The 27,455-nt window shown below is 46.6% G+C and overlaps 1 protein-coding gene across 2 annotated transcripts in view; it reads right to left on the bottom strand.

The window, feature by feature from the left end:
* PARD3B (par-3 family cell polarity regulator beta) overlaps nt 1-13,569 on the bottom strand; it is a 582,358-nt gene extending 568,789 nt beyond the window's left edge. For both annotated transcript variants that reach the window (XM_081906208.1, XM_081906209.1), the window contains exon 1: nt 13,296-13,569. In XM_081906208.1, the coding sequence (XP_081762334.1) occupies nt 13,296-13,415 (120 nt within the window). In that variant the 5' untranslated portion in view covers nt 13,416-13,569. The remainder of the gene's footprint in view (nt 1-13,295) is intronic.
* Between the last annotated feature and the right edge of the window lie 13,886 nt (nt 13,570-27,455).

Below are 27,455 nucleotides of genomic sequence, written 5' to 3'. Positions count from 1 at the left end.
TTAATCCGAGGTAATATTTCTGGGTTAGCGGAGTCTGTAGCCTGAAGTGGTACCTCAGGTTAAGTACTTAATTTGTTCCGGAGGTCCGTTCTTAACCTGAAACTGTTCTTAACCTGAGGTATCACTTTAGCTAATGGGGCCTCCTGCCGCTGCCGCGCTGCAGGAGCACAATTTCTGTTCTCATCCTGAAGCAATGTTCTTAATCCAAGGTAGTATTTCTGGGTTAGCGGAGTCTGTAGCCTGAAGCGTCTGTAACCTGAAGCATATGTAACCCGAGGTACCACTGTATAGAATTGTACTGTACCTGCCCTCCAGCTGCACCTAATTGTTAGAATACAGTGGTACCTCGAGTTAAGTACTTAGTTCATTCTGGAGGTCGGTTCTTAACCTGAAACTGTTCTTAACCTGAAGCACCACTTTAGCTAATGGGGCCTCCTGCTGCTGCCGTGCCGCCGGAGCACAATTTCTGTTCTCATCCTGAAGCAAAGTTCTTAACCTGAAGCACTATTTCTGGGTTAGCGGAGTCTGTAACCTGAAGCGTATGGAACCTGAAGCGTATGGAACCCGAGGTACCACTGTATTTTCAGAAAGATTCTCATTTAGTCTAGTTCACTTCTTTTTTGCAGCAAAATGCTCTAACTATCCAAGTCCTTTATCTACTGTTCAGTTTCTCCAAATTCAGTCCCTGGTTCACACATTACGCTAAGCCACGGTGCATTTAATAACCACTAGTTAGCCAAAATTTGTCCCGGGGATTTTGAAACAAACCATGGCTTGTTTCCCCAGAGTCTCTATTTGCTTCCAGTTGTTCTTGTCTAACACCTTTGTAGCTTGGGGAGCACCGGCAGAGTGGGAACAGGGAAGACAAACCAGAAAGGGTGCAGGATTAAAACATAATGGCAAGCCAAGATTCATAAGCCTACACCAAACCATGGCTTCAGATTGTAGCTTGCTGGCAGTAACCAAGAATAGTTATGTCGCTGGGCAGGGTTCATACATAAAATAGGTTAGAATTATATGGCCCTGGTGTTAGAAACTGAGATATGAAAGTTAGGAGCTAAATGGCACCTTAAACCGAGGTTATGGGCGCAACAACAGAATGTCCAGGCACACTTTTTTTTAATAACGAAGAATACAAAGCTGAAAAATGAATGAACTGCAGCTAAAATATTACGTTCATTTTTCACACGGTCTAGTCCTTCTCCTACCCCCCCCCCCATAATATTCTTAAGAGGGTCTCTTCTCCAGTCTTCAGAGAGTAGCTGGAAGTGGGGAGGCAGAAAATGGTCCTCCTTTCCTTCCACTCTTCAGTTTTAATCTGAAATCTTTGGTGCAGTACTGTGCCCAGAGCTCAGAAACTGCTTGTGTTCATGAAATCCCCTGCCGCAAAATATGCATAGAACAATGGGAGTTTCGGACACTGCCAAGCCGTACCATCTCACCTGTCTCATCAATTAACTTTTTGCACTAATCTAACTTTACCTGTGTTCTTTCCCTTACCTTCCTCAGGATTCAGTCTACAAGCCAGTGTGGAAGCAGATTTAGAGGCAACTAAGTCAAGTACTAGTGATGTATGGAAGTGAGAGCTGGAAGTGAGAGCTGGACCATAAAGAAGGCTGAGCGCTGAAGAACTGATGCTTTTGAATTATGGTGCTGGAGGAGACTCTTGAGAGTCCCATGGACTGCAAGAAGATCAAACCTATCCATTCTTAAGGAAATCAGCCCTGAGTGCTCACTGGAAGGACAGATCCTGAAGCTGAGGCTCCAAGACTTTGGCCACCTCATGAGAAGAGAAGACTCCCTAGAAAAGACCCTGATGTTGGGAAAGATGGAGGGCACAAGGAGAAGGGGACGCCAGAGGACAAGATGGTTGGACAGTGTTCTCGAAGCTACCAGCATGAGTCTGACCAAACTGTGGGAGGCAGTGGAAGACAGGAGTGCCTGGCGTGCTCTCATCCATGGGGTCACGGAGAGTTGGACACGACTGAACGACTAAACAACAACAACAACAACAAAGTCAAGTACAGGCAACTCCCCTCTTGCACATGATCAACTGGTGTGCGACAATGCACACACATGGCACCAGGAAAACAGAAGCAGCAGAAGAGAGCTGGAAAGTCCTTCTGGCTTGCAGAAAGACGCTCCCAGCGTCCAAAGAGGGTGCTGAAGAGACCAGAGACACAGCAGGGCTTTGTTTTGGCTGCTCAGCCTCCCCGCCTAACAGCTGGTGTGGGGAAAAGCAGTTACTGCTGCCACACTAACCTGTGCATCAGCTGTTCGACGGGGAAGCTGAGCAGCCAAAACAAAGCCCTACTGCACCTCCAGCTGTGGGGAGGGTATCTTCATGGGCCACGGCAATTCTCTAGGGTGCTCCCTGCGTACGTGCATTTCACTCATGCGCACAGGGCAGAAGTAGCACCTGCGTAAGTGGGGAGTCGCCTGTAAAGATATTTGCATTATCCATCAATCTATCAGAGGCCCAGAATAGGAAATGACACCATTAGAAGCAAAAGCATAGTTTTACTGAACTAGTCCTGATGCACAGTTATTCCTTCTCTTCCAATACCAGCAGCAAGTTTTGCCTCTTGCAAGGACTAAATTCTTGAGACTAAATTCTTAATTGATCCCCACAGGAAATCCCAAGACGCAAAGGCAAACACCCAGAAGCCCTCTAAGCAGAAAACCTCACTGAACAGTTGCAGTTCCAAGTTCTACAGTGGTGCCTCGCAAGACGAAATTAATTCGTTCCGCAAGTTTTTTCTTCTTGCGAGTTTTTCGTCTTGCGAAGCACGGTTTCCCATAGGAATGCACTGAAAATCAATCAATGCTTTCCTATGGAGACCGTCTGGGGACAGAGGGGAAGCACCGGGCGCCTTCCCCTCTGTCCCCGGACCTGTTTTAAAGCAAGGGAAGGGGCAGCGGGGAGAATCGCTTCTCCCCGTTGCCACCCCTTGGTTCAAAAGGGGTCCCCGGAGATTGTGGGGCTGCCAACGGGGAGAAGCGATTCTCCCCGCTGCCCCTTCCCTTGCGCTTCCCCTCTGTCCCCGGACCTGTTTTAAAGCAAGGGAAGGGGCAGCGGGGAGAATCGCTTCTCCCCGTTGCCACCCCTTGGTTCAAAAGGGGTCCCCGGAGATTGTGGGGCTGGCAACGGGGAGAAGCGATTCTCCCTGCTGCCCCTTCCCTTGCGCTTCCCCGCTATCCCCGGAGCTTGCAGGGCAAGCTTCGTTTTGCGAAGCAAGCCCATAGGGAAATGCGTCTTGCGAAGTGGCTAAGAAAACGAAAAACTCCTTCGTCTAGTGAGTTTTTCGTCTTCCGAGGCGTTCGACTTGCGGGGTACCACTGTACTTCTTTATACGTAATTAAAGGGACACACCTCAGGGTTACACCTGGGGGGGAGTCAGGGACAACCTGCTTACTTTTGCTGGTTGATAACAGTTAACTGATTTGTATTCCCACTGGGAAAAAGTTACTCTGCTAAAAAGTAAAGAAAAGAAAACCAGGTTGTTTTGGCATTTGTTTTTGGAAAAAAATCCATGTTAACTACTGCTAATCATCTTATTTTCTTTTAAACGCTTACAAAATCAGTTACAAACTACATTCACGCAGCATTAACTCTGCTGGGTGTGTGACGTTTCTCTAATTGGATTACAGGTTGTAGAGCAACTCTAATTTCTTTTTTAAAAAAACAAAACAAAACACTAAACCATGAATACAGGATTTCTGATAGTTTTGAGATCAAGCTACAAGAGATAAGGGCTCGGAAGAAAATATATTTTTTTAGTCACAGGGAAGATATAGTCCCCACAGGGTTGATGTGTGGCACCACACCAGTTTACATCCTTGTGACTGAACCTTTTTGTTACGGTAATTATCTGTTATCGACAACGTTCGATAATCAACTAAGCGTGTGGAAAGCAAGATGTCCAGGAGTCAGGATGGCGCCTGACATCTCCACCACCTGGAGGTGCATGCCTGAGGATTCTTGGATATTGACTGTTTTCACACACGAGCTACACATCCTGCAGAATTCTATCAGCTATATTTAATCTGCACAATCGGAATGAATTTCAGGAACCCAAAAGTCATATTACAAATTTGACTTTTGAGGCATCTGGCCCAAAAATGGCAACTCAGCCTTTCGTTTAGGGGACTGTAAGGTAAAAGTAAAGGGACCCCTGACTGCTAAGTCCAGTAGCAAGACGACTCTGGGGTTGCAGCACTCAGCTCACTTTATTGGCCGAGGGAGCCGGCATACAGCTTCCGGGTCATGTGGCCAGCATGACTAAGCTGCTTCTGGCGAACCAGAGCAGTGCACGGAAACGGCATTTACCTTCCCGCCGGAGCGGTGCCTATTTATCTACTTGCACTTTGACATGCTTTCGAACTGCTAGGTGGGCAGGAGCAGGGACCGAACAACGGGAGCTCACTCTGTCACGGGGATTCAAACCGCCAACCTTCTGATCGGCAAGCCCTAGGCTCTGTGGTTGACAACTCTGGGAAACGGGGGGTGGGGCGTCAAAGGGATCTTTGCACCATGGCGCCGGATATGCTTAAGACAGCCCTGACCCTGTGATTAAGGGTCTCCATGCTCCAGTAACTATCACACAGTCATGCACATACACCTGTGCATAAAGAATTTCATAAAGCACCAGAATTGCAGATGCTCTTTTGAGACTAGAATTATTACAGGGCAGTGATGAGAAAACTTCACTTTTCAGCAACGTTAAAATAATTATAATAACCCTGTTAGAAACAAGGCTATCAGTCTTACAAAGGCACTCTGTTTTGACGAAGTCTGGAAAGACGGGATAAATATAACCACCCTCCTCCAGGTTTGGCAGCATCATGTTTCCAAATTGTGACTATCACTTGAGAAGAGATAATGGCAGATTTGTTTCGTTTTCTGTTTTGGTCTCTCGCAAGCATCAAGGAAGCCTACCTAAAGGAGGTATGGGCAGTAGGGGCAACGCCTTCTCCAGCCCACCTCACCATGCAGTTTGTGAAAACAAGTTATTGGCTGGGATGCAAATCAAAGGTGCCATCCATGCGCATGCCAGCACAATATGTGCTAGAGGAAAGCACTTGTGCTTGGTTGCAGTAATATTTCATAGTCACATAAATACTATGCAAAAATATACATTATACAGGCATAAAGAAGTAAGCGGCAAGGAGATAATACAAGCTTAAACAAGACTTCTATAAATAACTGTATGATTTGTTCACATAGATAATTCAGAGTATGTGTTGTTTATCCTACAGGCCCCAATTAAAAATAATAATACTACTTTGCCTTTTATAAACAATTTCAGTAAAGCAACCTCTTCAAAAAAATAACCTTTTAATGCTTTTTCCTTTCCTACTGTTTTGGGGGGACAGGGGGTGGGCAGGTGTGGGGGACTCCCTGGTCCTGAACGGAGTTTCTGACTTTTAGAAGACACCTGAAGAAGGAAACCCTGTGTCGGAAAAAAATTAATGTCTGATGTTTTGCCATTTTGTATGTGCTGTAAGCTGCCCAGGGTGGTTGGGGAAACCCAGCCAGATGGGCAGGGTATAAATAATAAAATTATTATTATTATTATTTATTTCCCCACTATAAAATCATTTAAAGAAGGGTATAATATTAACTTCCAGAACTCCCTTGTGGGTGCCAGTCCAAAAGGCCCTGAGAGATTCAGGAAGGTCAAGACCATGAAGGTGAACAGATCAGCGCACACAACACTTTGGCTCGCAGTCCATATCTTGACTATGTAAGGAAGGCTGCTAGTGAGCACTGTGCCTCTGAATGCCCGAATATTTGTCTCTACAGGTAGCAAGAGCACAACACTGCCCATATAGGTTTTACTTGCAAATGGTCCTTTCCTAGCTAGATACAGCTTGGTGCATACATTCGTACACACCAAGAGTTCAAACTATCAATTCACCCATTTCAATTCAATATAGTGGTACCTCGGGTTAAGTACTGAATTCATTCTGGAGGTCCGTTCTTAACCTGAAACTGTTCTTAACCTGAAGCACCACTTTAGCTAATGGGGCCTCCTGCTGCCGCCGAGCCACCACAGCACGATTTCTATTCTCATCCTGAAGCAAAGTTCTTAACCCAAGGTACTATTTCTGGGTTAGTGGAGTCTGTAACCTGAAGCGTATGTAACCCGAGGTACCACTGTATGCAGATCTGGCTCACCATTCAAAAACTCCTAGCTGGGATTATGGCGTCTAACTAGTAGTAACTATTCACTTTCCTATGCCTGACAAGAGGCTTCATTTTAATATTGTTTTTTCTGTTTCAGAATTTGTCTCCATATGGATAGTACAAGAGAAGAACACCCCATCTGTATTATAGCGAACAATGCAGGGGTTTTTTTGAGAAGTTTAACCTGATTTTTTCAGGTCTCTGGAATGTTTGTTTTGGCTTCCCTAACTTCTTGCTCCCTCGTGAAACAAACTTACGAGGAAGTTTGACTGTTTTGTTTTGCCATCGTAATTAACGGTGACAATTTAGGCTTAGATAAATAACCAGACACTTAGGATGCTATACACTAATAACTCAAACATTTATCAAAGACAGGAGAAGCTGAATCTTCATCTTTCCTCCCCTGAAAGCATTGCTTAAGAGGGACATTTAATTGAATGGAACTTCCCACACATAACTCAGACTGCATCCCAGATTCTTGTGAAGCGGATGCACATATTTGCAATCAGTACGACAATCGAGATGCCATCCTGATGGATGCTATAGCCCAAGACATCTGAAGGGCCATAGGTCCCCACCACTCCTCCAGAACAGGCACATCCAACTCCCAAGAGACAGTGATCTACTCACAGTATATATTAAAAAACAACAGACAGTGATCTACCCATTGTCTTTGGAGAATGGACCAGAGTTGAGCTTTTTGTAAGGAGTCAGAGTGTGTGGGGGGGGAGTTTTTGGGGGGTTGTTAAGGGTCCAAAGATTGACCACGATCGACCAGGAACCCCCCGCAATCAACCAGTGGTGGATCACGATCGGTCTGTTGGACATGCCTGCTCTAGAATTACCGTATTTTTCGCTCTATAAGACACACCAGACCACAAGACGCACCTAGTTTTTCGAGGAGGAAAACAAGAAAAAAAAAATCTGAATCTCAGAAGCCAGAACAACAAGAGGGATCACTGTGCAGTGAAAGCAGCAATCCCTGTTGCTGTTCTGGCTTCTGGGATAGCTGCGCAGCCTGCATTTGCTCCATAAGACGCACACACATTTCCCCTTACATTTTAGGAGGGGAAAAGTGAGTCTTATAGAGCAAAAAATACGGTAATTTCCTGAACTTTCGTCACAGAGTTACATTTACCACGGGCCCCTATTCCAAGCCCCCTATTTCTTTCTTCTTCTTTTTTGAAATTAATTTTTATTAAAATTTCCAATAACCATTCCATTTATAATTAAACATCCAATTTAACTTATACATTCTTTTTGACTTCCATCAGCCTATCTGACAATTTTCATATTTATCACAACTTCTCACATTTCATACATTTATGTTGCACTTTGACAATCCCTATTTTATCTTCTCTTTTAAGCGACATTCCAGTTTATTTTTCACAGATCTTCTTGAAATCCAACAAGCGTTATTTCCTGATCACACACAGTTTTCATATACTCTGTAAATTTGTTCCAGTCCTCGGTGAATCTCTGATCGCGTTGGTTTCGAATTTTCCCAGTTAATTTGTCCATTTCTGCATACTCCATCAGTTTCATTCTCCATTCTTCCCTCGTTGGCATTTCTTCCTGTTCCAAGCCCCCTATTTCTTTCATAGGTGGTACATGCAGAACTTTAAACACATCACCAAAGCTGGAACTCTAAGGTAAGTTCTGAAAGAGATTATGGTATATCTTTCGGAACTCAGAACATAGGCACAGTGATTACAATACATTGTTTCATACGCAAATAATTCATAGCTGGCTCACAAATTGTAATGCATTGTAATCAGCATAAAATACAAGGTATTTCCTTGTCAACGGAAGAAGAAAAAACTTAGAAGTGTTTCCTAGGGCTCTTTCTCAACCACCTACACTGATGTTGCATCTTGTGGATGAAAGAATACTCAGCTTGTGAAGCAGCATTATCAAGAAGGGAAATGTGTCTGTAATCAGCTCTCTTCTAAATCAATCACACGGCACACAGGTGTCTAGGGTTTATGGTGTTAACAGAGCAATAAAAATGAAACACTTGCAGAGGACCTGATTTACATCATCAGCATGTGCTTGTTTTTAAAAGAGAAAGAAAAAAGCACTGATCAAGCATTTGTAGAAGCTTGGAAAAGACCACACCGGCCCAAACACACATTGATTTTGGAACAAAGGACTCTGAGGGGCTTCTAAGGCAGGGTGGTCCAATGACCACATGTGGCCCTCCAATGTCTTTCTTCGGAGTCCTCAGAAACATCTGACAGGGTCCTAGAGTCCTCCCGCATCCTTCCCAGGATGTAGGAGTGCTCTAGGGCAGGCTTCCTCAAACTCGGCCCTCCAGATGTTTTTGACCTACAACTCCCATGATCCCTAGCTAGCAGGACCAGTGGTCAGGGATGATGGGAATTGTAGTCTCAAAACATCTGGAGGGCAGAGGTTGAGGAAGCCTGCTCTAGGGCTCTGCCAGAGCTTCGCAACACCTTCCCAAAGTAAGTAGTTACTTCCCAAAGTAAGTAAGGTAAAGGTAAAGGGACCCCTGACCATTAGGTCCAGTCGTGACCGACTCTGGGGTTACGGCGCTCATCTAGCTTTATTGGCCGAGGGAGCCGGCGTACAGCTTCCAGGTCATGTGGCCAGCATGACTAAGCCGCTTCTGGCGAACCAGAGCAGTGCACGGAAAAGCCGTTTACCTTCCCGCCGGAGCGGTACCTATTTATCTACTTGCTCTGGCGTGCTTTCGAACTGCTAGGTTGGCAGGAGCAGGGACCGAGCAACGGGAGCTCACCCTGTCACGGGGATTTGAACCGCCGACCTTCTGATCGTCAAGTCCTAGGCTCTGTGGTTTAACCCACAGCGCCACCCGTGTCCCTTCCCAAGGTAAGTACTTACTACAAAAGTACTTACTTCCCAAGTAAGCCCAGTGCATGACTTACCCAGCTTTGGGAAAGCAGAACGAGGGCTAGAGAGGAGCACCAAATTTTGGGCTGACTCTGCACCCCTGCACAACACAGCAGTATGCAGCCAGCGGGTTCCATGTTGAAGTACCCATTTGATATAAAAAGTTGGACCGCCCTGGTCTATAAGTAAATATGCACGCTATCACAACTGTTTACCAAATACACCACTCCCTTTAAGCCCTATTGCTTTACCTTCTTTATTATACCCATATTTAACACAGCAGAGTATAACGTATGTTTAGCAGCTCAATAAACAATCTGAAATAGCAACCACCCATTATGGTGGAGGGGGAAGAGGACTGGGAGGGGCGATTCGTGTTTACAAATGTTTCATGGCAAAAATCAAGGCAGGAAAATTTATTATCATATGAAAGACCAGTTGGAAGGCCAAAATCAACCATCAAACCTCATGAACCTCCGAACTGTTCATGTACAAGTTATCATTTTTTGCTACTCAATGGTTTGTTTTCAATTAGTGTGATGTTTCTACTTTAAGTATGGCTATAAGATGAACATACAAAGCTGTCTGATATATCTAGCCCTATACAGTGGTACCTCGGGTTACATACGCTTCAGGTTACACACTCCGCTAACCGAAAAATAGTGCTTCAGGTTAAGAACTTTGCTTCAGGATAAGAACAGAAATCGGGCTCCGGCGGCGCAGCGGCAGCAGGAGGCCCCATTAGCTAAAGTGGCGCTTCAGGTTAAGAGCAGTTTCAGGTTAAGAACGGACCTCAGGAACAAATTAAGTACTTAACCTGAGGTACCACTGTATTCTCGACATAGATATTGCCTATCATTGAGCAGATGGATGTCCCAAACCTAAAACATACAATTCTGCATCCAGCCTTGCCGTTGGACTTCGCATGGTTTATTAAGAATGCATTCTACCATTGAGCTACAGCCCTGGTCCAGTAAGAAACACTTGCCATTGGGGAATCAAACCCTGATTTCCCACACAATGGACATACATATTCGCCATTTATCTCCATTTATCAGAGCCAGCAACTCATTGTAGTAAGGCATGAATAGGCAAACTAAGGCCTGGGAGCTGGATCCGGCTCAATCGCTTTCTAAATCCAGCCCGCGGATGGTCTGGGAATCAGCATGTTTTTCCATGAGTAGAATGTGTCCTTTTATTTAAAATGCATCTCTGGGTTATTTGTGGGGCATAGGAATTCGTTCATTATTATTTTTTCAAAACATAGTCTGGCCCCCCACAAGGTCTGAGGGACAGTGGACCGGCCCCCTGCTGAAAAGGTTTGCTGACCCCTGTACAGTCATACCTCGGGATGAATACGCTTCGGTTTAGGCAAATTCGGGTTGCACTCCACAGCGACCAGGAAGTAACGGAGCATGTTACTTCTGGCCTTTGCTGCGTGTGCATGTGCAGACCGTTAAAATGACGTTACGCGCATGCGCAGAAGCGCCTAAACGTGACCCGCAGATGCGCAGACACGGGTTACGTTCGCTTTGGGATGCGAACGGGGCTCTGGAACAGATCCCGTTCGCATCCCGAGGTACCACTGTAGTTTGGTATCTGAAGAAGTGTGCATGCACACAAAAGCTCATACCAATAACAAACTGAGTTGGTCTCTAAGGTGCTACTGGAAGGATATTTTTTTTATTTTGTTTCCCCTATAGTAATGTATCCCTTTTGGTGTAAGACATGCCATGAACAAAAGAGATACTTTAAAAATAGAAAAGGTTCACAAGTAGCAACTCAGGTGGAACATGAATCTGTTTAAGAAAGAGAGCAGAATTTGAAGATTATCCTAGAGCAAGGAACTAGCAGCTGTCTAGATGATACAACTCCAGTCACTGGCTATGGTGGCTGGGGCTGATGGAATACCAAGTCCAACACCCTCTGGTGGGCCACACATTCCCAACCCATCTCTTGGAGCCAAGACACAACAGAGGCTTACCTCTGACCCACCCACTTCCACACCATCCAACATACTGGGATCTTCAGAAGGAACCAGAGGCAGCAGCTATGCCAGTCAGTCTTGTATGAATGACAAGAGGAAAACAGCACAGGGACAGAGCATGTTCTCCAGTTTCAAGGTGGACTCAAAGCAACTTCCCACAGCTGAATGCCCTCTGCCCAGCCTACAACATTAAAAGGCACATGGAGCTCAGCCATCCCATTTTTAGGCGACTTCGCCATTTCTCCTCCAGGAGTTAATAATAATAATAATTTATTATTTATTTCCCACCCATCTGGCTGGGGTTCCCCAGCCACTCTGGGCGGCTTCCAACAAAACACTAAAATACAATAATCTATTAAACATTAAAAGCTTCCCTAAACAGGGCTGCCTTTAGATGTCTTCTAAAAGTATGGTAGTTATTTTTCTCTTTGACATCTGGTGGGAGAGAGTTCCACAGGGCGGGTACCACTACCGAAAAGGCCCTCTGCCTGGTTCCTTGTAACTTGGCTTCTCGCAGTGAGGTAACTGCCAGAAGGCCCTCGGCGCTGGACCTCAGTGTCCGGGCAGAATGATGGAGGTGGAGATGCTCCTTCAGATATACAGGACCGAGGCCCTTTAGGGCTTTAAAGGTCAGAACCAACACTTTGAATTGTGCTCGGAAACGTACTGGGAGCCAGTGTAGGTCTTTCAAGACCGGTGTTATATGGTCTCAGTGACCGCTCCCAGTCACCAGTCTAGCTGCCGCATTCTGGATTAGTTGTAGTTTCCGGGTCACCTTCAAAGGTAGCCCCACATACAGCACACTGCAGTAGTCCAAGCAGGAGATAACTAGAGCATGCACCACTCTGGCAAGACAGTCCGGGGGCAGGTAGGGTCTCAGCCTTTGTACCAGATGGAGCTGATAAACAGCTGCCCTGGACACAGAATTGACCTGTGCCTCCATGGACACCTGTGAGTCCAGAATGACTCCCAGGCTGTGCACCTGGTCCTTCAGGGGCACAGTTACCCCATTCAGGACCATGGAGTCCCCCACACCTGCCCACCTGCCCACCAGGATTCAACCTCAATCTGTTAGCCACCATCCAGTTGCCAGGTATGCAGGGCAGCGCGAGAACTCAAAACGAGACGGATGGAGATGGACCCACATAGCAATTGCTGTTAGATGCTACAGACTGGGTGAAGGTCATTCATCACAAGGAGGTTGGTTTTGCTGGCCATCAGCTTGGCAAAATCATAACGAATGCTAGAAAGTGACAGACAAGTCCAGTGATGCAGACTTTAACAAGTCTATGGCCCTTCAGTTTAGGAATCTTTAGTCACCTGTGGTAAGTAGTTCAGAAACGAAGAAGAAAAATAGCTAAGTTAACATGGAAGTTATCGGCACTGCAAAACCCAGGACACTTAAATTAGAATACAGTGGTACCTCGCAAAACGAATGCCTCGTAAGACGAAAAACTCGCAAGACGAAAGAGTTTTTCGTTTTTTGAGTTGCTTCGCAAAACGAATTTCCCTATGGGCTTGCTTCACAAGATGAAAACGTCTTGCGAGTTTGTTTCCTTTTTCTTAAAACCGTTAATACCCAGGGAATCCATGCTTCGCAAGACGAAAAAACTCGCAGAACGAAAAAACTCGCAGAACGAATTAATTTCGTCTTGCGAGGTACCACTGTAAAGGCCCGTTGAAGCAGTAAACAAAATAGAGCTGTATGTCTAACCTTCCGATTGTAACAATTCCTACAAACATATTTGGCAGTGCTGTTCTGAGTATTATTTGCAACCTCTTGTCTTCCTTGTACCCAAGAGCTGCTATTGGCTGGACAACCTATCCGCTCCAAGGGAGATCTTATGATGGTGGTATATAAATCTAATAATAAAATAAAATAAAAGTTTGGCTTTGCTATTTGCAACTAACGTTTTGCCTTTATAAACACTTCAGCCACACATAAAACACAACAGGTTGGTTTTTTTTTTCCTTAAAGGAAAACCAGACAATATGTTTATAAGCAACATTTATGAAGGGAAATTGACATGGAACATCACAATCCCATCTCTCATCTTATGCTGTGGTGTCATTTTTGACAGCAGTCTACCATCTACATGAAAAGGCCATTCAAGCAACTGGCAATGCGCTTCCGTCTCAAAATATGCACGCATGCAGCAGAAGGATGCATGCAATCACCTTGCAGGCAGAAGCCACAGGAGGCGGCTTTGCCTTGCCTTGTTACAGGTAAAGAACATTCCTTACCTTTTCTTTGGTTCTCAGGTATCTCTGGAGAGCCTGCTGTGTTAAGTCTCTAACCGGGATCTGTCCATCTTTACAGGGAACCACAATCCCCGTCTTGCCAAAGCAAACCGTCACTTTCATCTCATCCAAATAAAAACCTATTTAGAGGCCTGTTGTTGTTGTTTTTAAAAAACGAGGGGTTTCAAAAGGAAGTGATTGGGGGGGGGGCAGGGAGGAGATAGTTGTGGGCAGCCTTGCCAGCAAAGCGAGCAAAATAACATTCACTTTCCAACTCTTAAAACAGATCCTAGGATCACTGTTTGGGGGGGGGGATGGAGTGGGGGGGGGAGAAAAGCTAAAAGCTCCTCTGAGCAGCAGCAGGTGTTTGAGGAAGGGGGAGAAAGAGCGAGAGAGAGAAGGAAAGAGGGCCAGAACTGCTGGAGGGAGAGAAACAGGCCCGGGAGATGGAGGCAGGCCAAGCAGCCCTGAAGGCTGAGGCAAAGCGCAACGGCAACAAAGGTCACACGCGAGTTCTCCAATGGAGAGAGAGAGAGAAAGAGGCAGAGTGAGGGAAGGAGGGATCGAGGCAGACTGGGCTGCCCTATGGAAGCCAGCAGCACGCAGCACGGAGGGGGAAGAGAGAGGAGGAGGGTGGCGGCGAGCGCGCGGCCTCGGTATCTTGCGCGCTCAAACGCAAGCGGCAGCTGGGAGGGAGTTGGGAAGCGGCGAAGGCGCGCAGCGGCGGCGGCGACCCCGAGGGCGAGGGAAAAGGGCGGCCCTTGGCTCCCCACCCCGCCGAGCCTTCCCCACAGGCTGCTTCCCCAGAGGCGGAGGAGGCGGCCCAAACCGGAAGGGAGAGATTGGAAGCGTCTGTGCGCCCCAGGGAAAGAAGCGCAGGCCGAGCCTTGGAGAGGGGCGCGCCAACGCGGCGAGGCACCTCGGGCTCGGAGGGAGGGCAGCTTGGGAATGGCGGGGGGGGGGGTTTCCTTCCTTCCTTCCTTCTTCCTTCCTTCCTTCCTTTTCTCCTTCCCACCGCCCGCCTCCTCTCTGTGGGGCAGCTGCCTGGGCGCCCCGACTCCCGCCCCTTCCCGCGCGCCCTGCCCGGGTCTCTCCACCCGACTCCTCGCGGCTCAGCGCACCAGGCACCCCGGGAAGGGAAGGCACGGCTCTCGCTCGTGGGGGGCGCGCAAGGTTTGCGCGCGTGCTTGGCTTCCTCCCGCAGCAACGGCAACAGCTTAAAGGGGCCGCGGACACCTCCTGGGCCGGCCAGCCGCCCTCCCCCTCCTCCTCCTGTATCGAGCGTTTTAAATGCAAGCTCCGTAGCACCGCAGCAACAAGTCCTCTCGGCAGGGCGAGGCGAGGCAGAGGGAAACTACGTATCCACTGCTTGATCTGCTTCCCACCAAGTTGCGATTTTGTTTTTTCCCCCGAAACTTTGTTGACATTTTTAAATACAGTGTTGCCTTCCAAGACACGAGCGGATGTGAAGTGTTGCAGGCAGACTTGGACGCTGCGCGGACTGCAGCAAAGCAAATCTTCCGCATTTACAGATCCCAGTTCTGAAAACTCATATGTATTCCTCCATAGAGTTGGAAGGGAGGAAAGGGTCATCTAGTCCAACCCCTGCAGGAATCCTAACACGCGGTTCCCCCATCCGATTTGAAACCGGACCGGAGCCTGCTTAGCTTTGCAGATTTCTCCTTAGTGCAGATTACTATGTGTTAACAGACAATGCGAACCAGCCGAGTTGACCCGGAGAGGTTAGCCTGCTTTCTGTGATCTTCGTCACATTCGCCAGCTGTGGGACTGTGCAAACCCCGTGTGTTTATGTGGCAACTAAAGGTAAAGAGACCCCTGACCATTAGGTCCAGTTGACTCTGGGGTTGTGGCACTCATCTTGCTTTATTGGCCGAGGGAGCCGGCGTACAGCTTCTGGGTCATGTGGCCATCATGACTAAGCCGCTTCTGGCGAACCAGAGCAGCGCACGGAAACGCCGTTTACCTTCCCGCAGGAGTGGTACCTATTTATCTACTTGCACTTTGACTTGCTTTCGAACTGCTAGGTTGGCAGGAGCAGGGACCAAGCAATGGGAGCTCACCCTGTCATGGGGATTCAAATTGCCAACCTTCTGATCGGCAAGCCCTAGGCTCTGTGGTTTAACCCACAGCGCCACCCACGTCCCTTTATGTGGCAATTAAAGGTACCCCTGCCCGTATGGGCCAGTAGTGACCAACTCTAGGGTTGCACGCTCATCTCGCTCAAGATGCCGGGAGCCGGCGCCGTCCGAAGACACTTCCGGGTCACGTGGCTAGCGTGACGAAGCTGCAACTGGCGAGCCAGCACCAGTGCCGCACACGGAAACGCCGTCTACCTTCCCGCTATAAAGCGGTACCTATTTATCTACTTGCACTTTGACGTGCTTTCGAACTGCTAGGTTGGCAGGAGCAGGGACCGAGCAACAAGAGCTCACCCCATCGCGGGGATTCGAACTGCCAACCTTCTGATCGGCAAGTCCTAGGCTTTGTGGTTTAACCCACAGCGCCACCCGCATCCCTTTATGTGGCAATTAAGTCGCACCACATTCACAAGTATAGCCTGCTGGCAATAGTATGCATACTTCCCATGGCAATAAGCAGGGCCGGCCCATGCATGAGGCAGGGTGAGGCAACAGCCTCAGGCAGCAGGATCCACAGGCAGCAGATCCCAATGTAAACCTTCAGGCACTAAAAGTCTGGAGTCAGCACGCATAGGGACTGCAAAGGCTATTCTGGCAAATAGGTGCTCTGACCATTTTGATGGAGCAGTTTTGCGTTGCTTTCACAGAACAACCATTGCTCCTTAGGGTGAAAGAAATGCACGGAAAAAGGAAGGTTGGTGAGCAGCTGGAAGGGTTTCATTCTAGGATTCTGCACATGCCCTACATAAGAGATGTGCAATGCAATACATTTACTCAGAAATAAATCCCACTGTGAAGGCAATATGGTTTATAGAAGCTGTCATCAATCAGAACTGTAATCCCAGTTTTTTTTTAAAAAAAACCCAACAACATCCAAATTAACTAGCACCCTACATTATTTTCCTTTAAAATGTTTAATGTGTTTAATGTGACTTAACAGTCAACTATTTAGAATGACAACAACAACAATGTACAGAAACAATAAAATCTCTATGAGTAAAATAGCAGCAAAAGAAACTGGATGATTAAAAGTTCAGGAGATTAACACTGTCTTGGCCTGCTGCTTGAAGGTTAATGAGACTGGTGATGAGGTTCTCTTTCTTGGGAGGGTATTCCACAACCAGGGTGCCACCGCAGAGCAGTCCCTATCTCTGGTGGTAATCGACTTAACCTTCGAAGACACAGGGTTACTTAGAATAGTTTGGCACCCATTGGAACTGGTTGGGTGGCAAACAGAACATGAAGCCAGAACCAAAGACAGGCAGAGGTACCCCCTCACTGGCTGTAAGCAAGACGGCAGGCAGGCAAGGGTAGACTGTGATTGATAGGGTACTGTCTCATTCACTGTTATAGACCAGGTTCCCATTACCATTGTTATTCGGTTGCTTTGTAAGGAAGAAAGCAGGGTCACACTTGGTCTGTGGAAGTACGGTACATTTCCTCATTCCTAGAAACAGCTGAAGTGGCTTTGGGTTTGTTTCCCGGCACAGTTCCAAGTGCAGGTATTGACCTTTAAAACCACATTGTTTGGGTCCAAAGTACATGATCGCTGAATTCACTGAATTCATTGCTGGAGGTTGTTCCACTGTATGAAGTGAAAGAAGGATGTGAGCCTTCTTGGTGGTGGCACCTAGCCTAGCCTGTGAGATGTTCTTCCTACAGAGGCTCATTTGGTGCTCATGTGATTTTTTTCACATCTCATACAAATACCTTTTCTATTTCCCCAGGCCTATTCAGAAGTTTTAACCCTAAGCAAATAAGTTTTATTTTTTTAATGCTGCTCTTACCTACTATGACACAAAACAGGTATTAAAACACTTCCAGCACTCTGAAGCTACTCTGATGATGATGATGCCAACCAAGGCTGCGATCCTAACCGCTTGCCTGAGAGTAAGACCAATTGAATTCAATAGGACTTACATTTGAGTAGGATTGCATTGCTAGTCATTGAACATGACTACCACACCTGAAGGGACACGGGTGGCGCTGTGGTCTAAACCACTGAGCCTCTTGGGCTTGCCAATCAGAAGGTCAGTGGTTCGAATCCCTGTGATGGAGTGAGCTCCCGTTGCTCAGTCCCAGTTCCTGCCAACCTAGCAGTTCGAAAGCACACCAAAAAGTGCAAGTAGATACGTAGGTGCAAGTAGATAAGTACCTCCGGTGGGAATGTAAATGGCGTTTCCGTGCGCTGCTCTGGTTTTGGTGTTCCATTGCACCAGTAGTGGCTTAGTCATGCTGGCCACATGACCTGGAAAAACTGTCTGCGGACAAATGCCGGCTCCCTTGGCCTGTAAAGCGAGATGAGCGCTGCAACCCCAGAGTCGTCTGCCACTGGTCTTAACTGTCAGGGGTTCTTTGCCTTTACCTTTTTACCACACCTGAAGAAACAGTCCAACTCCCCAGTCATACAGACCCCCCCCCGATGGGTCCCTGCATTGCACCGTGGTCCAGACTCCCACCCTTCACCCTGGTTCCTATGAGATGAAGACGGGCCCAGTGAGACATTCCGAATTGGCCATCCTGGCTGCAAAACTTCAGGGTCAGAAGTCTATTCAAAGAGCAGGAGCAAGTGAATCTTGTAGTCCACTGATGATGAGGAAGAGGTGGATCTGACTGTAGCAGCAGAAAGCATCTCAGTCTTTTCCTGGCCTTTGCTTCTACAACAGTTCTTAGTTGGCCTCTTGTTTTTGTTGGGTAGCCCCATAGCTAGTGCCTGATCCTGATTGATCTACCTCAGCTGAGTGGGAAGGGGTTGCCTGGTGTTATGTACTGAGTTGAATAGGATCCAAAATGCAGCAGTCTGATTGGTCCTAGAACAATAGGATTCAGAATTCAGCAGTCTGATTGGCCCTAGAACAATAGGATTCAAATGCAGCAGTCTGATTGGTCCTAAAGCAATAGGATCCAGAATGCAGCAGTCTGATTGGTCCACCAGAGCCACCTAATCCAGGTGGAAGTGAATCCACAACCTGATTGGCCTACAGGTGAATCCCAGAATTAGCCAATCATGTGGGGCCCATTGTGTAAATAATGTATATAAAGCAGATACTTTGAGGGGACTTCCATTCCTCCTCACCACTATGAGCTGAATAAAGAGCATGAAATCCACTCTCGACTCCGAGTATAGTTCACCTGGGTAATATGTCACAGTCCCATCCTATATCCAAGGCGGGTTAGAATCTGGTAGGAGAGGCTGCTGAACTGGTCAGACAAGTTTAGCTAGGTTGCAATAGATACAAGGAAGTGATGGTGCTTTCCAAGAAGTGGGGGCTAGCATTTCTCCCACTCCGGATGCCACATGAACCTAGGATGATGAACACTTGGCCAAGGGGGCTGTGCATGGGAGAGTTGTGAGGAAGAGCTGGCTGATGCTGGAAGCTGGAGAACAGAGGTATGTCTTGCAGTGTGCTGGGCTTTGGGTTCCCTTTGGAAACCTAAGAGGACACAAGATCTGCTGAAGTGTGAATGCTTTGAGCCCCTCCATCCTATGTTCAGGTTACATATATTACAGTGGTCCCTCGGGTTACATACCCAGAATAGTGCTTCAGGTTAAGAAAGAAATCGTGCTCCGGCAGCGCAGCAGCAGCAGGAGGCCCCATTAGCTAAAGTGGTGTTTCAGGTTAAGAACAGTTTCAGGTTAAGTATGGACCTCCAGAACTAATTAAGTACTTAACCCGAGGTACCACTGTGCATGTAAATAAAATACTCATGGCTTTTAAGGTTAAAAAAAAAAGGTAAAGGACCCCTGGATGCTTAAGGCCAGTCAAAGGTGACTTTGGGGTTGCGGCGCTCATCTCACTTTCAGGCCGAGGGAGCCAGTGTTTGTCCACAGACAGTTTTCCAGGTCAGGTGGCCAGCATGACTAAACTGCTACTGGTGCACAGAGGACTGTGATGAGGCCCAGAGAGCACGGAAACACCATTTACCTTCCCGCTGCAGTGGTACCTGTTTATCTACTTGCACTGGCATTCTTTCAAACTGCTAGGTTGGCAGGAGCTGGGACAGAGCAATGGGAGCTCATCCCGTCACGGGGATTCGAACCTTCAGCAAGCCCAAGAGGCTCAGTGGTTTAGACCACAGCATGGCTATTAACCAAGGAAGTCTGAATACATATCTAAAGGGCTGTCATATGGAGGATTCTATAGGCTTGTTTTCTTCTGCTCCAGAGGCTAGGCTTCAAGTTATAAGAAAGGAGATTCCGAATAAACACCAGGAAGAACTTTCTGACAGTAAGAGCTGTTTGACAGTGGCACGAACTCCCACAAAAGATGGTGGACTCTCCTTCCCTGGAGCTTTTTAAGCAGAAGTTAGATGGCCATCTGTCATGTATGATTTAGTTGAGATTCCTGCATCTAGTCTTGCAGATCCTAGGATTCTACTCTCCAAGTTCAGTTTTTAAATCGAAAGAGTAAAATCCTCTGAAAAAGCTCTCAATCCCATTTGCAGCTACTCATTCTTATCTGTTTCCCTTGCTACTTTGGCAGTCATTCCCCGCCTCCCCGCTGCCTTTTTTCATGCCTTGTTGGATTACCCTAGTCAATCAGGGTCCATATATTGGGGTAATGATGTCACAACACTATAGAATCAAATAGATTTAGCTATGTGCTGGTGTCACCAAAGCAAATGAAGCTCATTAGAACGAGGACAGTAGTTTGTGGCCTGGGGTACAAAGGAGATGCTAGATAATCAGGGATCACTCTGAAACTTATATCTCTGCCAATTTGTAGCAATCCCAAAAAATTGTGAAGTGGGTTTCATCTTGATTCTGACAAAACTTCTAATCAGGCTACCTCTCCTTTTAGCTCTGTAATTGGAGCTGCAGCTACGGCAAAGTGAACTCATATTCTTCACATGTCAATGTGTAGCAAACCTCAGTACAGCTATCAAAAGAATAAGAAGAGGAGTTTGGATTTGATATCCCACTTTATCACTACCCTAAGGAGTCTCAAAGCGGCTAACATTCTCCTTTCCCTTCCTCCCCCACAACAAACACTCCGTGAGGTGAGTGGGGCTGAGAGACTTCAGAGAAGTGTGACTAGCCCAAGGTCACCCAGCAGCTACATGTGGAGGAGCGGGGAAGCGAACCCAGTTCACCAGATTACGAGTCCACCACTCTTAACCACTACACCATGCTGGCTCTCCTTGGTAGCCACATTTGAGAAAACCTGTGCCAGAAACAAAGAAGGATCTAGAACGCTATTAAAGCTGCTGCCCAGGAGGACTGCCTGCTGAGGGCCTGAAGGACCCTGCCCTTACCTCTCTCCACCTGGTTTGGGGCGGGGCCTGACAGGCTTCACAAGGACTGCTGCTGCTGCTCAGCAGAGACAGCTCCCAGTGGCGTAGCATGGATTGTCAGCACCCGGGGCAAGGCAAGTAATTTGCGCCCCCAACCCGTGGATTTTAGTAGGGGCAGAGAGCTGCGAGTGCGAGCGCGCGCCCCTCCAGATGTTGCGCCCGGTGCGGCCGGCCCCCCCTGCACCCTCCATGCTACGCCACTGACAGCTCCTCTTTTAAACTGTTTTTAATTTTTATCTGTGCCATTTTAAATGAGACCACCTTGGCTGTGAGCCCTGGAAGACCTGCACCCTGCCTGGCTGGCCTTTTCCCATCTGGCCTGGGAGAATGGAGTGCTGACTGACTCCAGCTACAAAAACTGAGGCCGTTGAACAGATTCTTGGGCTGCAGTATTGCTTATGGGGAGTTGAGAGAGCTTGTTGCTGTTATTGATATTAGTGTTGTATCTTTAGTTTCAGGTCTTATGATTTACGAGGAAATTGTTCCCATTTGGTTGTGTACGTTTTGATGTGTTTTATTTATTGTTTGGGACTTCTGCTATGTTTGTAATTATGTAATTTTGTAAATTATGTAAACCTTGTCATGTTGTAAACCACCTTGAGCATAGGAAAGGCGGCATACAAATAAAATGATGATGATGATGATGATGATACCTCATCTCATCTTACACTTCCTGTTAAACAAACCATATTATATTGAGCGTATCTTAAAATAAAAAGGTAAAGGGAACCCTGACCATTAGGTCCAGTCATGACCGACTCTGGAGTTGCGGCGCTCATCTCGCTTTATTGGCTGAGGGAGCTGGCGTACAGCTTCCAGGTCATGTGGCCAGCATGACTAAGCCGCTTCTGGTGAAACCAGAGCAGCGCACGGAAACGCCGTTTACCTTCCCGCCAGAGTGGTACCTATTCATCTACTTGCACTTTGACGTGCTTTTGAACTGCTAGGTTGGCAGGAGCAGGGACTGAGCAACAGGAGCTCACCCTGTCGTGGGGATTCAAACCACCAACTAAGACAAAATGAGGACTGGCTGTTGCTTACAGTTGCCTTGGGGCTAAGACCCCTAGAAAGGAAGAGAACAGGGGCCCAGAGGTTTGCTATGCCCTTTTAAGATGCTCTTCAAAGGAACCAGGCCAAGCTCCATTCCAGGTGTATCTACGTATTTCACACCTTGAGAATTACTAGCTTCAACCAAATGTGTACACTCTTTTTAACCATTTTTTGGGGTGGGGGAGCACTCACCATGCAGAACACCATTTCAAATTTTCACCGTCACAGCACCACTTTAAGAGCTCTCATTCTATAAGTAGGCTGCCTGGCTATGCTAATGGAGCTAAAGGTAAAGGGATCCCTGACCATTAGGTCCAGTCACGGCCAACTCTGGGGTTGCGGTGCTCATCTCCCTTACTGGCCAGACTAAGCCGCTTCTGGCGAAACCAGAGCAGCGCACGGAAACGCCGTTTACCTTCCTGCCGTAGTGGTACCTATTTATCTACTTGCACTTTGATGTGCTTTTGAACTGCTAGGTTGGCTGGAGCTGGGACTGAGCAACGGGAGCTCACCCCGTTGCAGGGATTCGAACCGCCAACCTTCCGATCGGCAAGTCCTAGGCTCTGTGGTTTAACCCACAGCGCCACTCACGTCCCTTATGGTAATGGGGGGTGGTGGTAAAAGGAGCAAAGGAGAAGAATTAACACATAGGGAATAGGAGTGAGCATTTGTAACATCAGGCTTATTCAGGACTACCACTGAAGAGCAAAGGGACAAATAGTTAATTGGCACCCTGTTAGATGTAGCTGGGAAGGACCTTCAAACATTCCCATTTTCCTTAGCCTAGTTATACACAAGCCATCTGGAGCAGCCTTGCTGAGTTTCCTACCTCTCATCTATTTATTTTTTAAATAACCAGGGACACTCCCTTGCAATATCCTTTCTCCAGATGGTGTTTGTTTCTTGCACATACCTAAAATATGCCAAGCCCCCTCTCGTTTTAACTTGTGCAACTATTTGTGTATGAACAACAAAATATGTAACATCCTTTCTTCACAACGTTAACAGGCTTCTCTCTATTCCCAGCTACATTGCCCCTCCCTCTCCCCTACTTCTGCATCTTCTTTACTTAACAACATCCTGAAATTGTCCTGTCTGCTGACATCAGTGTCTTCACCGCAATATTTCCGAAGGGAATTGCACAACCTGTGTGCAATCGTAGCTGAAGGGAATTGCAAGAAGCAGAGACGGGGCAGGCTGCTGAAAAAGCCAGGGTGTCTCTGGCTCCTATTGCAACCAGCTCTCCCCCCCCCCCCACTCTGTTGTCCCAGAACCCAAAGAGCTATGAAGAGTGTTGAGCAAAGACAGGCAAGATGAAGGAACCTCAGATTGCTTGGAAAGGACCCTTAGGCAGGTGTGGGAAGGCCACACCTCACAACTGTACCCATTTGAAGGTGACCCGGAAACTACAACTAATCCAGAATGCGACAGCTAGACTGGTGACTGGGGGCGGCTGCCGAGACTATATAACACCGGTCTTGAAAGACCTACACTGGCTCCCAGTATGTTTCCGAGCACAATTCAAAGTGTTGGTGTTGACTTTTAAAGCCCTAAATGGCCTTGGCCCAGTATACCTGAAGGAGCATCTCCACCCCCATCGTTCTGCCCAGACGCTGAGGTCCAGCGCCGAGGGCATTCTGGCTGTTCCCTCATTGCAAGAAGCAAAGCTACAGGGAACCAGGCAGAGGGCCTTCTAGGTAGTGGTGCTCCCGCCCTGTGGAATGCCCTCCCATCAGATGTCAAAGAGATAAACAACTACCTGACATTCAGAAGACATCTTAAGGCAGCCCTGTTCAGGGAAGTTTTTAATGTGTGACATCTTAGTGTATTTTTGGTCTTTGTGGAAGCCATCCAGAGTGCCTGGGAAACCCAGCCAGATGGGCGGGGTACAAATAATAAATAATAATAATAATAATAATAATAATAATAATAATAATTATTATTATTATTATTATTATTAGGCCTGGCACTACTGAGCAGCCTTGTTTCTTCTAATAAAGATTTAACTTCACGTACTCTGTGTGATTTATTGCTGACCCGCTCCTGACACACAACGTCCGTGGAACAGCTTTTCACAACACATTGTTACCTTCTAATGTCTACACATCAAGCTGATTTTAAAGAAACCGTGCTGGGGTCCCATTAGAGCTGCTCAGGGGCCTGAATTGGCCCGGAGGAGTCCAGCTGCTGATTTGAGTATACATACATTTCTTAACTCATATTGTCAACTCTGATCATATACACAGGCAGCTCACTCATGCTCCCTTCAGCACCTGGGAATAACTGTTTTCCGTCTACAGCTATGCATATCACAAGTAAACCGTTCTATTTGGCAGGTCTAATGTGGTTCAGTAAAGGTCATGGCCATGTCATTGTAGAAGTGCTTTTGAACAGCAGCAAGTAGTTATCACAATTAAAAGAAAATTGGTGGAAATGGCAAGGTAAGTTGTTTCGGTGGCTATCCATGAAATATATAGCACAGAGAATAAATGATACACGATATACAGATATTATAAAATAACGTGCATTAAAGCACAACATCTTGAATGAAATGCACAGTAATGAAAATCAGCTTTGTCTACAAGATCCCCACGTTGCACATTAGGAGGATTTTCTTGCCATCCATCACAGTAGGGAGACTGATGACATTATTTTAATTATGCTGATGTTTCACAGTGTTCCTTGTATTACCTGAACAGGGTATTAATACCCTGCAGAGGTAGTTATGCACAAGGAAACTACAGAACATAGAAAGAGGATCAATTGAAAACAGATATATTTAGCAAGATTCTAAAGAAAAGAGTGTTGATTGGTAGTGATTAACTATACAAGCTGGGAAAATGCAGTGATTAGAGTTCAGAGAATTGATATACAAAAAGCTGCGTTTTACATTTTGGGGAGTTTGAATCTGCTTGATATGCGAGTTTATCTATGCTCTTTATTTCCATTTTGAGTGCTTGCTTCAGTAAATGAAAAATCTGAAGGCAATGATTTTTATGCCATACTTGTTTATATGAAATGTGATCTGTAATTGAAAAAAAATAGATTTCTCTCTCTTTTAGCCATTAATGTTCTTGGAGTCATTAAAGTTTCTAAAAATAATCTCCAAAGGGTGATGACTTTGGCTTATTCATTTCTCAGTCTTTAGCTGAAAGAATTCTAATGCTAAGATAGTTTTTGAGACCTGCTGCCCGATGTAAAATAACTAATGTAAGAATTATTTAGTTTTGCCAGAACTTAGTCACTGTTAGAGTTAGAAAAATCACTCTGTTATATGGGCCCAATTCAGAGTTGACACCAAACTATAGTTTGAACAATTCCTAGCCCAGATTTGGATGTAACATCAAATTATGGTTTGTTAGAAGAATTCACCATAATCGGACTTGAGCTCCTAGGCTCTCTGCTCTCATTCAACTTTTTTTTTTAGCAGAAAGAGAAGAAATGCAAAGCTACTACAGTGGTACCTTGGGTTACATATGCTTCAGGTTACATACGCTTCAGGTTACAGACTCCGCTAACCCAGATATATTACCTCGGGTTAAGAACTTTGTTTCAGGATGAGAACAGAAATCGTGCAGCAGCGGTGCAGCGGCAGCAGGAGGCCCAATTAGCTAAAGTGGTGTTTCAGGTTAAGAACAGTTTCAGGCTAAGAACAGACCTCCGGAACGAATTAAGTTCTTAACACGAGGTACCACTGTACTTGCAAACCACAGTTTTCTCATTCACCCAAATATGGAAACGGGGGGCTGTGAAAACCACAGTGAGTTCACATATGTGATGGATGGACTTTGGGTCATAGTCCAGGGGAGCCAGAAACCAATCAGGGCTGAGTGGAATGTCATCCAATCAGGAGAGAACAGAACAGAACCTGCCAGTTAAATTTTCAAATAGGGCTTGGGTAGAGTTTAGATAGGGCTTGGATGGTGCAGAAATAGGGCTTGACTGGCATATAGTGCTCAAACAGGGATTAGATTAGATTAAGGTTACCAGATTTTTTTCAAAGAATCCGAGGACACTTCTTTTTCTTTTTAAGAGAGAAAAAAGTGATTAAAATAAGTTATTTGTTTTTAAAAAGTTAAGAAGTCATATTTTCTCTTTTGTGGTCTCCTCTGTCGCACGGCCTTCCTTTGGACCCCAGCCTGCTCTCTTGGAGCGCTAGCTGCCATGCAGTAGGCTCGGGTCGGGCCTGGGCTCGGCCACATGTCCTTGCCCTCCTGGTGCTCTCCTACCTTTCCTCCTTAGCGGCGGCAGCAGCAGCAGCGAGGCAAGGTTGGCGCTCCCCTCTTTTTTCTCCTTCCTCTTTCACTCTCTTCCTTCTCCTTCTCCTGTTCTCCTTCTCCCTGTGTCGGCTCCAGGGTTTTCCTGGCCCCGGAGCGCCACTGGGCCGTCGGCCGGGTGGCCAGGCGCTCTCACTCCTGGCTCAATTTGGGTTGGGGGGGTCAGCGGTTCCCCCGGTTGATGCACCAGGCGTCCCGGGTTCCCCCTCGGCAGTGGCTGTCTCAGCAGCCCGGAGCCAGCCTGGTAGTGCAGTTGGCTCTGGCTGGCTTCAGAAGCTGCTTGCTGCTGTGGCGCCTGCCATTTTGCTTCACCAGAAGTCCCCATATGATGTGTCTTGTGCCATTGAACCAATCACACAACATTTATTCCCTGCTAATAAATCTACAACACTTAGGATATAAATCCGCTGACATTAAATGAAATCCGGGAACGGATTTTGCCTGGTACAGATTTGTAAATCCGGGGACTGTCCCCGGGAAACGGGGACGTCTAGTAACCATAGATTAGATCCTGGAAAGGGCTTGGTTAGGAAATAGCTAGGCAGGGCAACCCAGATTATTTGCTGAGCGGAAGGTAAAGAGTGTTTTACAGGCTTAGCAGAACAAAATGTCCATTCTAGGAGGAATCAATTTATGCAGACACAGAAGTGGGAATCTTAAGTAAGGTTTTTGACTAGATCTGCAAAGAGTTTTTGACTGGTACCAGGTGTTGCAACCAATAAACTGTAACCCTCATTGAGTGTGTATAAATAACATTCCAGTTTTCTTTCTAAAGTCCCTCATCCTCTGGATCCTCTTAGTTTGCAGTAAAATAAGTAAAGGATAACAACAACAACAACAACAATTTTTTATTTATACCCTGCCCTCCCCAGCCAAGACCGGGCTCAGGGTGGCTAACAACCAATAATAAAAACAAGTTGATTAAAATACAATTTAAAAGATTAAGATGCAACCAGGAGAGGCAGTCCCGTAGGTACGAGGGTCCTAGGCCGTGAAGGGCTTCAAAAGTCAAAACCAGCACCTGAGTAGGATGAGTGGGAGCTTGCACCCCAGGTGCTTGGAGTAGCCCTGGTCTGATTTAGATATAACTCAACATGGATAAACTGAAGGGAAAGAAGGCATGAAAGGGCCCTTCTGCTTTTGTTAGCCTTTCCTGTGCTCAGGACTCTGGACAAGACCAAGACAGAGTTTATAGAGCGTATGTTATATAAAATTATTATCAGGTGATGAATGCTTCTGTGGCAGCCCGACTCTTATACCCAGATAATCAGCCTCTGTTTTGGGGGAGCAGCAATATTTGCTTCAGTAGCTTAAATTACAGTGATTTCCATTTTTGTTTTTTGTAAAATAACATTGACATTTTTGAAGCTGATGTGCCATAG

Source organism: Podarcis melisellensis (genome assembly GCF_964234715.1).
Source record: "Podarcis melisellensis genome assembly, chromosome: 1".
Classification (NCBI taxonomy): Eukaryota; Metazoa; Chordata; class Lepidosauria; order Squamata; family Lacertidae; genus Podarcis; species Podarcis melisellensis.
The sequence above is the reverse complement of the archived record's forward strand: the minus strand, read 5'-3'. Positions and strand labels throughout refer to the sequence as shown.